This window comes from Apostichopus japonicus, chromosome 4, assembly GCF_037975245.1.
Source record: "Apostichopus japonicus isolate 1M-3 chromosome 4, ASM3797524v1, whole genome shotgun sequence".
Taxonomy (NCBI): domain Eukaryota; kingdom Metazoa; phylum Echinodermata; class Holothuroidea; order Aspidochirotida; family Stichopodidae; genus Apostichopus; species Apostichopus japonicus.
In genome coordinates this window covers 8150345-8167239 of record NC_092564.1, presented here as the reverse complement: position 1 = coordinate 8167239, position 16895 = coordinate 8150345, and the positions used below count along the sequence as shown (strand labels likewise).

The 16895-nt window shown below is 36.1% G+C and overlaps 1 protein-coding gene across 6 annotated transcripts in view; it reads right to left on the bottom strand.

The window, feature by feature from the left end:
• LOC139966347 (uncharacterized) overlaps window positions 1-16895 on the bottom strand; it is a 69198-nt gene that overhangs the window by 32920 nt on the left and 19383 nt on the right. For all 6 annotated transcript variants that reach the window (XM_071969253.1, XM_071969257.1, XM_071969255.1 and 3 more), the window contains exon 3: window positions 806-1518. In XM_071969253.1, the coding sequence (XP_071825354.1) occupies window positions 806-1518 (713 nt within the window). The remainder of the gene's footprint in view (window positions 1-805; window positions 1519-16895) is intronic.

Below are 16895 nucleotides of genomic sequence, written 5' to 3'. Positions count from 1 at the left end.
TGAGCTGTTATTATGCTCTGAATAATCACAGTTGATAATTAGTGTAGAGGTTTCTGTTTGGGCCTCCTCTACTTTGTTGCATCCATAGTAAAATTTACAGATATTTTCTAAGATATTACTGATGTTTGCTAGAATTTTCTCAAATCTCAATTGATTCATTGCACTGTTCTTCTTGTACTTTCTCTCCGTTGCTAAACTCTGGAAACTAATGTATTCATTCATCGGATCCATGCGATGCTGTATCACAAAATTTGACGATGCCAAGAAAAGTAGGTTCTTTTTCACAAAAGGTTACAAATAGTTCCCTGGGCCAGATACCAGCACTTATAAGGAAACAGATAAACTATATAGCAAAACAATTCCGATAACACATTTTAATTAATTGTTTTGACAAATCATTAACTACTGCACTGCATATTTACACTGGCATCCTGGCTTGGTTCATAAAACACTATGGCCAACAATATGACCATAATCCCTCCCCCCCCCGCCCGGCCTCTTCCTCTATCAAGTACCTAGAAGGAATGAAGAGGGAACCGACACAAGGCGGTTCATTGGGGTGCAGTGCAAGAAAGTAATACATGAATATATGAATATATTAGGAAGCTGTCAGTACCTCTTCGCTGTATATATTCATACATATACACATATCATTTATGTAACTAGGTTGCATGCTAGTTAAACAGCTAAACTTTGCATTTCTTGTGTTCAGTTCAGTTTAATCACATTGCCAGATGAATAGTAAACTGATACGCCAGAAGCAGTATTCTGAAATTCTGAGCTTGGTCAAAAATAAATTTCTTACCTTCTTTGTACTGGATTTCTTTATGACCTCTTGACCTTTGGATGGTTCTGGGGTCCTCGGACTCTTTGGCGTACTTTTCACAGGACTTGGCGAACGTTTGGGAATAGAACTAGGTTTGACTGTTGGACTGGAAGGCTTAGGAGGAGGGACTTCCTTCTTCTCTTCTTCGTCCTTCTCTTCTCTTGCTTCTGCTTCTACTTCAACTGCAGGTTCCACTGGCTGCTCTACCTGGACAGATTCTTTAAACTCTACTTCTTCTTCTTTCGACTCTGAAATCTGATTGGATTCAGAAATATCTTGTGATCCCTGGAGATCCTCCTCTCGGCTATCGACAGGTTCGCTCAAAGAGGATGTTTCTACCGGGTCAGATCCTTTGCTCTCGTCGGCTTCAGGGGCGAGGGGTGTAGACATCGGAGCAACGTGCTCTTCGAACGAAATCTCTACCGATTCAGAGACTGAATCATCACCACCAGTCTGACGTGGTTCTTCCACACCGAGCGAAAGAGAACTGGAAGTATCAGAAATTGGCGTCGGTTTGGAGCCACCACCACCGCCGAAATCAAAAATGTCAAAAATTTCATTAACTTTCCTTTCGATTAGAGATGGATCTTCTGTGCTATCACTCCTGCCTAGGGAAGGACTTTCGGTTGTCAGAGGAGCACCTGTATTCTCCGATAAGCTGTTTGAATCTCCTGATGTACTTTCTGGTAAACCTGTTAATAAAAAAATAACGCCAGTCGGTGATGGATTATTGTTGCTTTCAGATGATGACTATAATGCTTCAGTGCTTTTGCACTTTTAAACGTTGGATGTATATATTACTGCAAACTAATCAATAAGAATATCGGGCAGACAGTGGTCTGGTGAACTCTCCCTTCAAAATGTCAAACAACTACCACACAGGAATCTACAAAATGAATTGAGTGTCTCTACAATCTAGTTGTGATAGGTGCATTCGATAGGTGCCAATAAAATTTAAGTATAGTCACAGCCAAATCCTTTATCTCATTCATTCAAACTAGAATTTGTGGTTATGATAAATCTCAACTAACCTGTCCATGAGGATTGCTTTGTTATTGTGCACATAATTATAACAAACTTTAGATAAGATATGTAGAAGATCCATTTACAAAGAACTTGAGTTGTGCATGTTCTGAGTGAAAGCAATTTAAACAAGGAAAGCAAAACAGCTATTCCAAAAACTAGAAAATTAAATAAAATAGTATAGTTTATGTAATTCAAAATTTGATATACCTTTAAATATACACTACTTGAAAAAAATATTTTGACATATTTTACATGCTAGCTACAAGTTTTGAATGGATAACAACATTATTCAGGTGGAAACACCAACAGAAATTTCTTTGATTCATGTCAGGAGAGATGTATCTTTTCTTGACTTGAAAGCCCCTTACGAGCAATGTTTTAAAGGCATGAGGTTATTCAGCAGAGATGTTTCAATTCTAGCCCAAAGACTTGGGAGAATTCCATGAGACTAAAATACCAACCTTGGGGTTTCAAACAGGTAATGAACAATTAAGCATGGCTTTATAACATAATGTAACCTGAAATGTTACCTGAAATGTCAGAATTAGAGAGTAAGTATTGTACCTTGTTGTCATGAAAATGTACACTGATAGCTTACCAAAACAAACAAGTCCATTTGCACCACTTTATGTGAGCCTGCAAGTAACCTTGCTATTTTAATGTGACCATAAGATAGGGTGTACCATAACCCATCAACTTGAGAGCAACCCCTCCAATACTCACATCACAGAATACACATATGGGAATGTTTATCTCTAAATCGCGTATAGCAGGATTTTTCCCGGAATCGGTCTGTGAATTGGGGCCGTTGAGGTAACCGTGCGTAAACAAACAAGTTCTTGTTGCATCTCACGTAACTCAAGATGTGGGACAATTCCATTATAATACAGGGAAGAATTTATGGTAGTTTTAATTCCAAATTTTTGTTATCAAAAATTAACCATCTTGCCAAATTTGTCCTAAAAGATTCATGGAAAACTGGAAAACAATTTTGAGGATTCACACAAGAATTAACTCTGGCAAATGCTAAGTGATATGTTTCACAAGTGTATGAGTCACCGGCTTCAAAGTTTAAGTTCCCTGGACAAAAGTGGTGTTGACCATTCACTAACTTAAAAACGATGACAACAAGTGTTTGATATCAACATTTTCCTCTTTTAAAAGAGAGCTGAATTGAATAAAAGTGATTTTGTTAATAAAACAGCATTGAAAATGAGAATATTGTTTGACACAACTTAGCAGAGTATGGGGAAAATGCAGCTTATGTTTGTAGATGGCAAGCACCATCTTTAAGGACACGCAGATGAGGTATTACGTAATCCCAAAACAAGGAAATACAAAGAGAGGGTTTAAAGATTTCTTAGCCTGTTTCCAATTCGTTAGTGTCAAAATGACTTGGGTTTTTTTCCTGTCCAATCAAAATGAATTTTACAAATGATTTAGGGAGAGATATGTAAATTATAAAACCACTTGAACTGATTTGACCGATGACAAGGGGCAAGAATTATACCAGGTTGCTATGGGTCGAAATCAACAGTCAGATCTGTGTGTCCTATAGCATAATCATAGAAATATTACTTCTCTTTTAACTGGAAATTGACGAGGTCTTTTCTCAAGATATTAGAATGAGACTTATAACAATTGAAAGAGAAAGGTTTAAGTTGTTCAATGGTGAATGATATGCTTGATTTAGTTATATGCTTAGGCATCTATCAAAGTGAATCACACAGGGCAAGCACCACAAACTTATGCACCAAACATGCCCATATGACAGCTAGGCTAATGCCCTCATGCACTATATTACAGAATTGTTAACCCTAAACTCAGACAGCTAACTGCATGGTTACGAGTGACAATGATCATTTATCTCCCATCTACTACTACAACAGTTCATATCTTAGTTGGTTTTCAACTGGATTTAATACTACACTTTTCTTTTCTAATCTTGTAAGTATTCACACACTTGCCTTAGCTAAAAGATGCCATTCTAGTGTTTGCATATTTATATACCACTTCCAAATATTAGATACTGTCATATTAAGTATTAGTATTTTGTTCATGACAATACCTCCTCTTATCTAGAGATGAAGTTGGGAAAATAATAGTGGCAGAGTGGATCAACAGATAACAGATCGCGCTTCAAAGCTACTGTGTGCAATTGCTAAAACAGCATTGCTCCATATCTAAAACCAAAGATAAATGTGTTACTTGCATAGCGTTTGTATTGCAAAAGGAGCAATATAAAGTAACACAACATTCCATAACCATTGGTTAGTGATAATACCTACAGACCCTCTCAATGTAGAAATACATAGCCTACATTCCATGATGTTGACAGTGATGAAATCTGGTTTAAGAGATGATAAACAATCTTTTCAAATCGCCATTCCCAGGATTCTAACTGTATCCGATCTCCTGATAGATATCTTCCGTAAACCTTGCCCTGTGACTGAATTCGCTGCCGAGTTTCATTTTTAACGCCGGCCCCGACATCTGACATTTTTGTCATCGAAAATGCTGGTCTAATTCTAAAAGACAGTTAGGTCAACGACAAAAGTCAGGTATCAGTAGAATGGCCATTCGAATAATTAGAGAAGGTATTGAAGCAGAGAGAAGCAGCATCTCCCTCTGATCTTAGTGCAACTTTAAAAAAAATATTAAAGGAACATATCTGCTTAAAGCTGATTCCTGCTTTATCAAAGCATTACAATTATCTCAATTATTTGTTACTATTAAGTTTGATTTTTCAAATATTTCTACAAGCTAATATTTCAGACTGAGGAAAATGTCAAGGATTCTGGGTCATTACTGTATAGGCAAAAGCAACAGTAAATATGCTGAAAAATCCAAAATGATTAGCGTTTTTTCCCCCTTCTTTTCTACTGTTTCCGTGGTTCATTGTTTTTCACATACCAATTACACAACATAAGGATTGAGGAAAGAGATTACTCGTGCATCAAATTCAACTGTCACGTTTTAAAAAATAATCATAAATTATTACTTTCAATGTAAAAGTTTGCAAGTTTACAAAGAGCAAATATGGTTTGACTCATACCAGCTATGTTAAAAAATTAAAAAATTTCACATTAGCATGTGTTAATTTCTACTCAAAATGATTTCAGCATCCAGTGTTTTTATACAAACAGTTTGAAGAATTTTGTCTCACCTGAAAAAAATTAATAAATGGTTTAAACTGATGATTGGCCTGACCATGTGTACTAAGCTGCTTTTACCCTGTCTCTTGTACATTCACACTTCAATCCATCTATCTAGCATACAACAATATATGAAACATCATTGCACCCTCCCCCCCATGTCAACCCCCCCTCCCTCACCCTCCACGCTGACTCCTTCAGGTCGTGCAGCCATCTTCCAATCTGTAGTATCCCAAAAGTTGCATATGTACAAGATACAGGCCAGGAAGGAATGCAGAAACTAATGGCAACTATTCCTCTCTCAGACAAAGATAAACTGATTTGTTCAAAGTTATGCTATGACGCTTTAAAGCAATAAAAAAACAATTTTCTACCTGAGCCTTTGCCCAGCAGGTGACAATTGCAAATTCAGTGTAATCCTGTTGCAGCTATTGGTTGCATGTGTTTGACCGTTAAACAACTTGCCCAAGACATGATATAAAGAACATTTCAAGTTTGATGTGAAAGTTTTCTAAAGCTCTCGTCTTCATGAAATGGATTGATTTGTGGCAGATAATGTGACAACTTTATAGTACATGTACCAACAAATAAACCTCCATGTCGCTATGTGAAAACATACAATTCAACATCTTTGCACCATACATTAAAATTCTCAAGATGTAACATGACTGGCAAATACAGTATAAAGCTGCATAACATACATTTATATTTGTTGGTATGCAGGTTAACTCAGGGCTAGAGTTTAAATTAAATCCCCACCCACGGGCAATGGATCTTGCAGTCCTGATCGAATAAGTGGTTACCAAAGAACTGATGGATATTAATCACTGCTTGATGGAGCAGTACCAGATGACATGCAGTGTAGATCCTTCCTAGACATTATTTAGCTAGCCATTGTTATATTCTTATGAAGTTGTTGCCTGATCTATACTTATTTCCACCTGCAGTGCTTCTGTCTAATTGCAATATTGGAGCAAGACACACAACAGATTTACTAAACTTCAGCAACAACAATAACCAGAAAGCCGGTTGGCTTAGTGATTCCTTGCTACATTCGGCACAGGACCATTAAACTGAAAATAAGATTTTCAAGCACTGGCCATTATTGCCTTCAAGTGATCAGCAAGTTTCTTGCACAAATGAAGACTTGTCTATCAACTTATCTATCAAAAACAAAGTTCATCCAAGCTTGCAGTTATCATGTTTACATCGTTTTCAGATTTGTTACTTCTGTTGACCTAACAAGACTTTTGACCTCCACCAAGTTTTCACAGGATGCTTGCATGCATCAAATGGAAATATGCACCAAAGTATGGAGTTCAACCAGGATGTACCTTTTCAGTTCTCTTTTATATAAGGTTTTCCAACTTTGATCTATGTCGACCTCAAATGACCTTTGAACTCCACCAATTTCAAGAGAGTTAGACACACCAAGAGGGAAATATGCATCAAGTATAAATTTCATCAAAGATGCACTTTTTGAGTTACCGTGTTTACAAGCAGGTGTAACAGACACACACACACCATCACCAGCTTCCTTTTGCCTCTGGCAAGGAATCAAAAGTATGAAACATCAACTAAACAAACAAAGTAAGATGTTCTGCATATTATCTGTATCTGATTAAGTTCTAAAAGCAACTATTAATTTGGGGAAATGTCATCTCGTGTTTGTCCCTAAAATGCCTAATGGAAGGTTATTAGTGTGATTGAGATAAGAAGAAGAAGAATAATGTGGCATCATAGTTCATAAAGCCAATATGTGTACAGCATTGATGGCATATTTTAAGACAAATTACTATGTCCATTAGTACTCTTACACAAAACAACACAGCCAACATGAGAAAGGTTGCCAGAGTTTATGGTTCACATAATAATTAGCCATTCAGTCAAAAAATTGGAAATCTTTTCATCTTTATTTGACTAATAATACAGTATTCATGAACATTGAAAAACTGACGGAAATGTTATCGGCGATGGAGATAACCAGCAACGCTTTACTATAGAGCTGGATTTTGAATCCCATTCGAGCAAAAAATTTATTTGCCCTTTGCAAGTAAGCACGATTCAGGATTAGAGTATGAGAAGGGTCACAGATTAGGTCGTAGCATCACCTGTCAATATGGACGGGATGCATTCGGAAAGTCACGACATAGCAAATCTCAGGATGATGTCTTTGTTTATCCGTTAATTACTTGCAACTTTCCTGGAACATCTACTATCTTTGAAATATGGTGAACAGTTTTTATATGACTGGGCTGCACCCAGCCATCTAGATGTCTGTCAACATGTGATAGTTCTGTCAGGGACACGTCCAGCTGTATGTTAAAAGTCAGCACAGTAGCTTTAAGCTTTCTCACTTACCCAAGAGGTGCTCTTACCAGTTGTCTAGAAATAAAATATTATAATAAAAAAAAAACTATGTTACATACAGTTAATTATTTACTGTCGGCATTTTCTCTGATCCTCATTAAGCTTCTAAGGCAAGATCATCCTACATTCTTTTTCTGAAGATATGCACAGTCAAGCATTAATTAGCCAACTGAAGTGTGTCATCCTAACCTTTATACTTATAGTCCTTTTGCTGAGGGAGATTTTGAAAATTGTCTTTTCTTTACAGCTGTTATAAAGGTTATTTGAGATTTCCATTCTGTTCTTATAAACAGTAAGCGTTACATGGATCTGCAACCTGATATGAAAAGCTCAGTCTACAATATATCAGTTGTCTGTTCAAACAAGAGTAGTTTATTCCAAATTGCAATTGATCAATGCCCTCCGTATACATCATTACACTATAAACACCACTAAAGCTCACCTCTCGTGGCACATAAAAGTATTGCCTATAATCAATCACTTGTCAGCGTCCTGAATATTTACAAGTATAAAGGTCACATATCATCATGAAAGAGATCTGCAACTTAACAATTATGTAAATATTAGCATTTCTGTTTTTGTCACTGAAACTTAGCATCACAATGTTGATTATAGATTTGACCAATAATACAAGTACATATAGCTACTGTAATGTATAAAGTTGTATGTGAAGGATGTGATATAGACAACATGCTACTGTACCACTTGCTATATATGCATACATGTTCATACAATCGAATGGTGTTTTATCATGGGTCTGTCATTGCTTGATCACATTTAGAGCATGAAAGGCTTGTCTATATATTCCGGTTAACGCTGGTGCCTTCCAATCATAAGGTCCCGGTTCGAGTCACTCTAAGATTAATGTATGTCGTCCAGTTACAGAATTGTTGACAATTGACAATTCATAATCATGGACGTTAAATATGAATGTAAGAGACTGACTTCGGTCAGCTTGCGGCTTTGATAAGCCAATGATGGCTTCTTCGCGAGTTCCTGCTTGCAGGAGGATCTAAAATACATACATACACACAAATATATATCATTTCACCATATTTACAGGAATGGCTGCAGAACAGAACTATTGGCAAATTTTCATAATTCTCTCAGTTTCAGAAGCATCTCCATATAAACATTCTCTCTTGAATTAATGAATTGCACTTTACACATACATATTAGGTAACAAAACCTAACATCGTTTTAACATTTCACTACCTGTAAAGTAATTTAGGATATTACAGAAAATATGTTAATTACCAGGACTGGGAGGGCAGTCATCATATAGTCACAATATTTGTATGGGGAATCAATTCTAGAAATAAGGTGAACATATCTTTTTCAAGAATTCCTGAAGGGCATGATATTGAAATTTGATGTTGGCCGGACTGTATGTTGACCTCAAAGGCTAGCATATATATATAATATGTCTTCAAGGACGGTTGGGACTTCAGATCTCATGTTTTGGTGTGCTTTTGGTGGTGCTATGTTTCAAGCATGATGGTCAAATGACAACATTTCTGTAATACATTTAAAGAACCACCCATTTTTCTAAAATTTTCATCATTCTGGGTTTATATTTACAAACTTGGGAATGATTAGACTCTGAAACCTGCAGACAATTCCAGGGACATGTTTAATCCCAGAATGATCCATGAAACACAGAGAATGTTCCCAGAAATCAAGAAATTCCGGTCACTTAATTCTAGATTTTTGTCATGCTAAATGTCTTAGTAACACATTTATAAAACAATTTTAGCTGAGCTAGAGGCAAAGGGAAAATTTACAATTTCATCGAGTAATGTATCTATTCATGACATAAATAGTTAATCATGATAACAATTCAAATATAATTCAGGCTTTGTGCCATTCATCACATCAAATATCTTATTAATTAAACCATATGCAACTATTAACAAAAAGCTCTGGCACCTTAATCTCTTCAGCAGGATATAATAGCAAAATACAAAGAAATCAGAAAAAAAAAATAGTATCGCTTAATAAGCACTCATATATTCGCTGTAGTATTCACATTTTAAATTGGGGACAATTACTTTACAATTGTTACCATCCTCACAAAAACAACAATATTTGTTTAATGAGAAGAGGTTAGCAGTTTACTGTACTAAAGCATCCCTTTGGGGTTCCAATTATTAAAGACACTCTTAATACATCAATGACAAAATTAAGAGTGCTTTTCTCTGAACTATTTTGTTATTTCTTAGAGGTTAGTTTATATTCTCAATTTCAGCCATCATCATCATTATACATGCCTGTAGTCCACTTTAATTAAACACAATTTTGTTCACGGCACAAAAACTTGTCCGTTGCATTATTTATGCATACTTCTCTCCCAGCATCCATTATTGATTCCAACCAGCAGAGAAGTCTTACGCAGCGCATGTGTGCTTCCTTTATTAAAAGCGCTGTGGTGTACGAATAGTGTCTGGCATGGCAACGGTAAATGTCTAATGGAACGGAGGATGAGCCAAACGCCTCAAGTTTTTTTTGTGGAATACATCTTGTTTATTACAGGATGTAAAACAAGGACAGGACATCGGTTCAGACTCTTAGGTTGGCTGACTTTAAATGTCATAATTGTCGTAACTCTACATACGCAGAATGGGAGAACGAAAATAAACAAACCAATGTCTATGGTTGGCACTATGATGTGATCACATCATTATGATATAATTTTATTAATAAATTTAAAATAGCAGTAAACTTTTTGCAGTAATATGGAAGATATGGAAGAATTAAAATTATTATTTGTTGGTATAATGAATTAGGCCTTCTTTCAGCAGCTGTATAGCTTTGATCCCAATAGTTCAAGTTCTAATTTCCTTGACTCATGACATGACATGCATAAAGGGGGAAAAAATGTCTCCTATAGACTACAAAGATAGTGAGATTTGTGAAACTCACCTGTCCCCCTCCCTCCCTCCCCTCCCCTACCCCCATCCTCCTCCAACATGTACAGACCTCCATCCTCCTCCAACATACAAAGAATTAAAAACAACATATTGCTTTATGATTTACAACTCCTCTTGCCCTCCTTCAGTAAATGTTGTTTATTCCCTTACTATTTCTAAAGTAAGTTTTTTTTTACACAAAACAATTGTTATCTGTTACCTTGACCCATTAAGTTTCAATTCAAATAAATGAAGTCAAGTCCAAAACATTGACAGTTTCCGATTTACCCTTTGTATTAAAAGTGTCTTTACCAATACCAATCAATGTGATCAAAATATTGAAAACTTAACAGAATTATCAGATTTACTTGAACAATTTCATTACTAAGTATTTCCTTTAGTGACAAGATCTGTACATAAGGGATTCATAACTTGAATAAATGCATCTTAGCTTCATTATTAACATAGCTTAAAGGTAGTCTGTATTAGGCCCCAAATTATAGAGCGCTGTAATTGCTAGAAGTTTTCAAAACGTACTTTCCTGGAGGTCTTTACTCTCAAAATTGTTCTCAGACATTTTTAAGGAACACACACGATCACTGAATGTCCTAGTGAGGACAATTTCCTCAAAGGTTGTAATAAAAACAGTTTGAGAAGTTTGACCAAAGGTGACCATATTTAAATATATCTAGCATATTTGGGGCCAATATAGCATACCTTTATGTTATCAAAACCTCTATAACCAAACACAAAATTGACACGAGTGACACAAGTCACTCCAAGATTTAATGTATGTAGTCCAGTCACAGAGTTGTTGACAATTAACAATTCATAATCATGGACGTTAAATATGAATGTAAGAGACTGACTTCGGTCAGCTTGCAGCTTTGGTAAGCCAATGAGGCTTCTTCCCTAGTTCCTGCTTGCAGGAGGATCTAGAATACAAACAATACATACAAACAAAATGGTACTATGGTACTAGCATAAGGTGACCATATTTTCGTGACTGTAATCAGGGACATTTGTTGCATGACTGATATGGGGGAGGGGTCTAAGGGGAAGGGGGGTGTAAAATTTTCAAGTGCCTAAGGTGTTTAGATGTAAAATGGTGATACTTAGAAGCACTATTTAAATCAATTTTATTTTCAAAAGTGTAGCTTTTTTTTTAGATGAAATTCACTTAATTTACATGGTTCTTTGAGAGCTTGTGAGTTGCTCATGCTCACACTAGAAGTGTCGTTGTGTCGCCGTAGTTGCCAAGTCGAAAGAGTGCTAGGCTAGATCGATCTAGCATATTTTAAACAGTGTTTCCACTTTACACTGGTCCTGAACCTGTTCCGTTCTGCGACTGCACACTTGACTAAATTTTGTTTTTACAATTATTTTACTAATATGTGGGATATTTTCGAAATTCCTGAACATTTTGACGAATCGGGGACATTTTTGGGGACACTTGTTCATCGGGGACAGCACACTAGATCTGTAATCGGGGACTGTCCCCGAAAATCGGGGACGTCTGGTCACCTTATACTAGCAACTATACCTTCATCTTTGGTTCTTTCAATACAAATGGTGGTTTATATATGAGATTAGTACATCCACAACTTTACCTAAAAAGTTAATTTGAACTGAAAAATAGTCATTTGAATCACTTCTGTTTACTTGAACGTCATTTTCTCTTCTAGTTCTACCATCAGCCACTAATCTGTTCTTCCTTGACAACATAAATGTCCACGATGATTGATGTATTTATCTCCATTTTAGACATATTTAATACCGATGTGACATTATTTCACTGCAGTTTTAAATGGTAATTGCCTATTTGAGTGGAGGCTCAGTGTCGTTAATGCCCTCAAAAAGTCCTTGAATGACACTGGGACTGATACATTTGTGACACCATTAACCTTCAGAGGCTTACAAAGAACCTACAAAGTGGGTTCTGAAATGTCATTTATATAAACTTTGCTGATTCTTGATATTTTCAAAACAAAACATAGGTCTGGCAAAATATATGTATGTGTGACCCTAGAAACTTGCGACTTTGTAATAGAAGCTGAAATGCGTTCTGTTTTGCTTGGGTTTTTTTCCAGAGAAAGTATCTAGGGTAAATTATTTCAACATGGTGTGAGAATGAGTTCATAGAACCTGTCTATTGTAGTTCTTGTTTGAGTAGCATTCAGTCATTAGGTCTAGTCGTTAGATTTAGCTAAATCTGTTTCCATCACAATTTTTCGTTGACATCTTTTCTCCATATAACTGAGCGAAACAGTTGGGGACCATTTTTTTTATCTGTTTATCATACTTGGGACAAACCATAGAAAAAGATCTTGAGGGCAACTTGTATCTGTTAGTTTTAAGCCTTAAACATAGGTACGGTCAGCAATAACCAGCCATTGGTTGCTAACATAGTGAAGTCTATACTAGGTGTTCTCAGATCATCAATGTCTGGCTGGTATATCAAGTGTACTTAAATTTCCGGATGTGAAACCGAGCGAGCCACAGTGTGAAACCTGTAATAAATAAAACTTCAACACACTTTGGCCAGTTACTAGGTTGGTGTCTATAGGTGTTAATAGTTTATCACAGATGGCTATAGACATGTCAGTTTGAGAGTGCAGTAGTTGTGTGTAGACATGTAAACTTCTTCAGTGTAACACTGTTGAATGTTCAATCTGCTTCGACCAATTTCATAGGTGTACCTCATGTATGTAAATGACCTTGTGATACAATCAGCAACACAGTAAACACTGCACAATCAAGTATAGATCGGTTGTGTACTACAGTGTAAACAGTGTAAACAGAAAGAGAAAGTGAATAAAGGGAAGATGGTAAAACAGCTAACCACTGGCTTAACAAAACACATCTGTTTTACCTTCTGTGGCCTCCCCCTTCCGACCAACGAGCGAAGGTAAGAGAGGAGTGAAGTAAATTTATACGACTGCATGGTTATGACCTTAAATGACATCAACAAAACGAATAGACATTAAAACTAAATTTGAACTGATCAAGAGATTAATTCTTTGAGTTCAAATTTCCATCACAATATAATCCTTACCCTCATTTAAACAGCAAATTAGTTTTAACACATTGCTGAAATATTTACACAAGCTTAGAACATTTACACAAGTCTAGAACCGACTCTACACCTCTTTGGTGTAGATTTTACACTTGGGAAGTAAGTCTTGGCTGAAACCTAAGACTACCAAGCAATTATGTCATGGACACACATGTGTTTTAATTTTAGATTGTCACACATTGATTGGAATTGATAAACAGCATCAGTTTATCATCTTTATGACTTAAATTGCTCTGAAAACTTCTGGTTCAGTAGGATGAAATGATTAAGTCTTTCAACGACCAGCAGAACTGAATGAAACACAAAACATGAATAAGTAAATAAATGATGACCAAACTGTGGCAGAGCAGACAGCTAGTGATAATATTTTATAACGTGGCAATAATCTGATCGTTTCCAATGATAATTAAAACTTATATTACTCTTTGAGTTATCAATAATAATAATTATAATAATCAGCAGTTATTTATACCACGCTTAAGCGACCACAAATGTGGGAGTAGCCACAAGGGCTTATGAATTCGTCGGGTGGCTTCGGGTGGCTTCAAATTCAACATTTTAACTCAAATTTGGAATCTTTTCAAGTTAGAAAGTCATTTCAGATGGGAAAACCGTAGATTTCTCTTTGATGAAACACCCACCTTACTATGACCTGGCCGGGTATCGAACCCAGAACCTCCTGATTGATAAGCCTCAATGCTTCAAATGCTACCACCTTTATCCAGATCGGCCACAATCAAGTCTGAAAATTACAGACCGTTTGTGTCTTGTAAATCTTGTTTTTACATTTGCATCACTTTTTTTAGAAGCATTTAAAGCAGTTCGACACACAACTTGCTTTGTAACATCTCCCAACACACAAATGTATGACTGCAAAATATTTTGTTTGTTGCAATTGAAATACCACAAAACTTTGCTTACCTCTCCAAATGAATATTTTAATGAACAAGGTCAATAGCTCTAATTATAAACATACAAAGCACTCCCTAGCTCCCTAGCACTGCTAATTTATTGTTCAATAAGCTAAACTTGTTGTTCTTTAGCAACTAATCCTGCAGGTTACACCCTTTTTTGGACAGAGAAATTTTACATACTGACAACAAAAACCAAAAATAACTAGTATGATTCATACGATTCATTGTATCTGCTATGAATCCATGCAGTTGGAAAGCAATTTAAGCCCACTTTGCATAGCATTCTGTGATGCGGCGCCGAATAAATTATTCCCCGTTAAAGTTTTATTTCATGAAATACTGAAATGCCTAGATTATTCCAAACCTCTACTGCTTTGAGTAATTTACAAATCAACCCTTCAGATATGTTGGTTTATATTGCTTCAACATTGCCATGATACCTTACAATTGCTAATAAGCATCACTTTAATACACAGTGACGATCAAGTCCTACAGGAAGCCTACTTGGTGTTTCCTATGTTAATGTTTCATGCAATGGTATGCAGAAATTCATTGCGCTGTTTCAAAATTATATATATATCAACATCTCCCAGTTGTCTGAAAAAAATACTCAAGCATTTTCTGTACTCCTCGGTGATCGAGCAATTCTCTGCAGAGCAAATCTTGTATGTTATTACAACAAAATAATCATCTCATGAACCGATCTGCATTTACGGTCTGGCATAAAAAACTGATTTATCTGTGAATGCATTATCAGTCTAAACTATGATATTTAGAACTGTTTGAGAGCAATTATTGTACAATCTGTTATAAGACTGTGGGGAAGGACAACCACAACTTCCGAAGGGGCGGGGGGGAAGAAATGATGTAAGTTCTATCTGGAACCAGGGAGGGAAGAGGGGAACGTGTTAGCCTCTTCACAAACCTCTTAGAATTAGTTTCAATGTGTCTTTTACGCTAAGTAAATAACTTGTACTGTTGTGTCAAGTGCACTAGTTGCAGCTATCTAACACTGCATTTGAGTGTAATTTACAACTTCCATTCATATGTTGTCAAAGGGATTACTTTTATTCCTTTATATTGGGGGGGGGTGGGTAGGGAGCAACCACATGTCAAATTTTTAGTTCAGGCAAGCTAGACTGGGAAGATTCCTTAAAATCAGCCCAGAATATTCAGCTAGAAGGTAACGATTGAATGAGCTATGGTTGGAGATTAGATAGCAAAGTTTAACACATGTAAATGACAAATTATAAATGCATGATCAGGAAAATTATGGGTGGAAATGAAATTGGATTTCATAGAAACCAGGTCATTGAGGCCTGGAAATACAATATTTCCAATATGAACAACAAAATTTTCACAGGACAAAAACATGAAAAATTCATATGCTACTTAGTGCTTGAAATCTTCTACTTATATTGTTACAGATCATATCTGATACTGACAGGAAGACTAACTTAAACGTGCAATACCAAGTAAAATCCACACAGATGAAAAACTCTGTCGCGATCACACAGGTGTTTTACTCCAGAATGGACAGATTTGAATGGTTGGAGGAGATTTGGCAGTATTTAGGATGCGGGCATTATTCAGTGGGTCGGTGGGTACGAGGGTGATGCTAAAATGTTACCTATCTTGGGCAGGTTAGGTAGATGAGAAAGAGCATGGTTTAAGCAGAATAAGTAACAAAGGAGTTTAAGTAAGTCAGGTTTTTCCTTCCAAATTGATCATGCTGTAACTACATGGAAAGAGCAAAAAATAACTACAAGATTTGAGACCAGTGCCCTATTTTTGTCAACTTGATGACTAAGTTTTGTCTACTTTGATCTTTAAAAATTTGTTACTATTTTCAATCAGTTTTCATATCACAATTTGCATATATATACAAACATATGACGGTGAACTACTCATTAGAAATAAATTTAATTAAAGCACAAATTTATTAAATTTTGTGATGTTTTTTCAATTTAATAATATAATAATTTATCTAGTACATATCTCATTGCAAAAAGCTATGCAAAAAAGTCCAGAGATGTATAGCAATTTTTTTTGTACATAGAAATGTTACATAGTATTTTATATTCAGAGACAAAATTCAGAGCCTCCAAAATGCTACAAAAGAATTTAAACACTAAATTATTCCCTGACGATAATTACGTGTACATGGGGCTCATTGGTCACTTTTGTAACAGAGGCTTAACCCTGTATGATGATAATTCAAAGCTGTAGCAACCCAAGCTCCTAACATTAATTCTATCACGTCCTGGACGATGCTAACGAGAACTCATTAGGGAAGCTTTTCACGACTACCGATGCCAACTGAGTCTCAAACATAATTTCCTCTTCCATAGTCATTTAGAGTCAATCAACTTAATTCGAGGATGATTCCCTGTGACATTTGAAGGTCACAGAGAATATGGTGGACATAAAAAACAAATAGAACAAGAGATTTGAAAACATGTGGAATGCATAGCATGAGGAATGCTTTAATACCTGTGGTTGCTTAGTTACCAATGGAAGGGATGCTACTACCTCGTCAACTACTGGATGTAGTTATCTATTCGTGAAATTTTTGCTTGAGAAATATACAGAAATCCCAACAGTTGCACTCGTTATCTT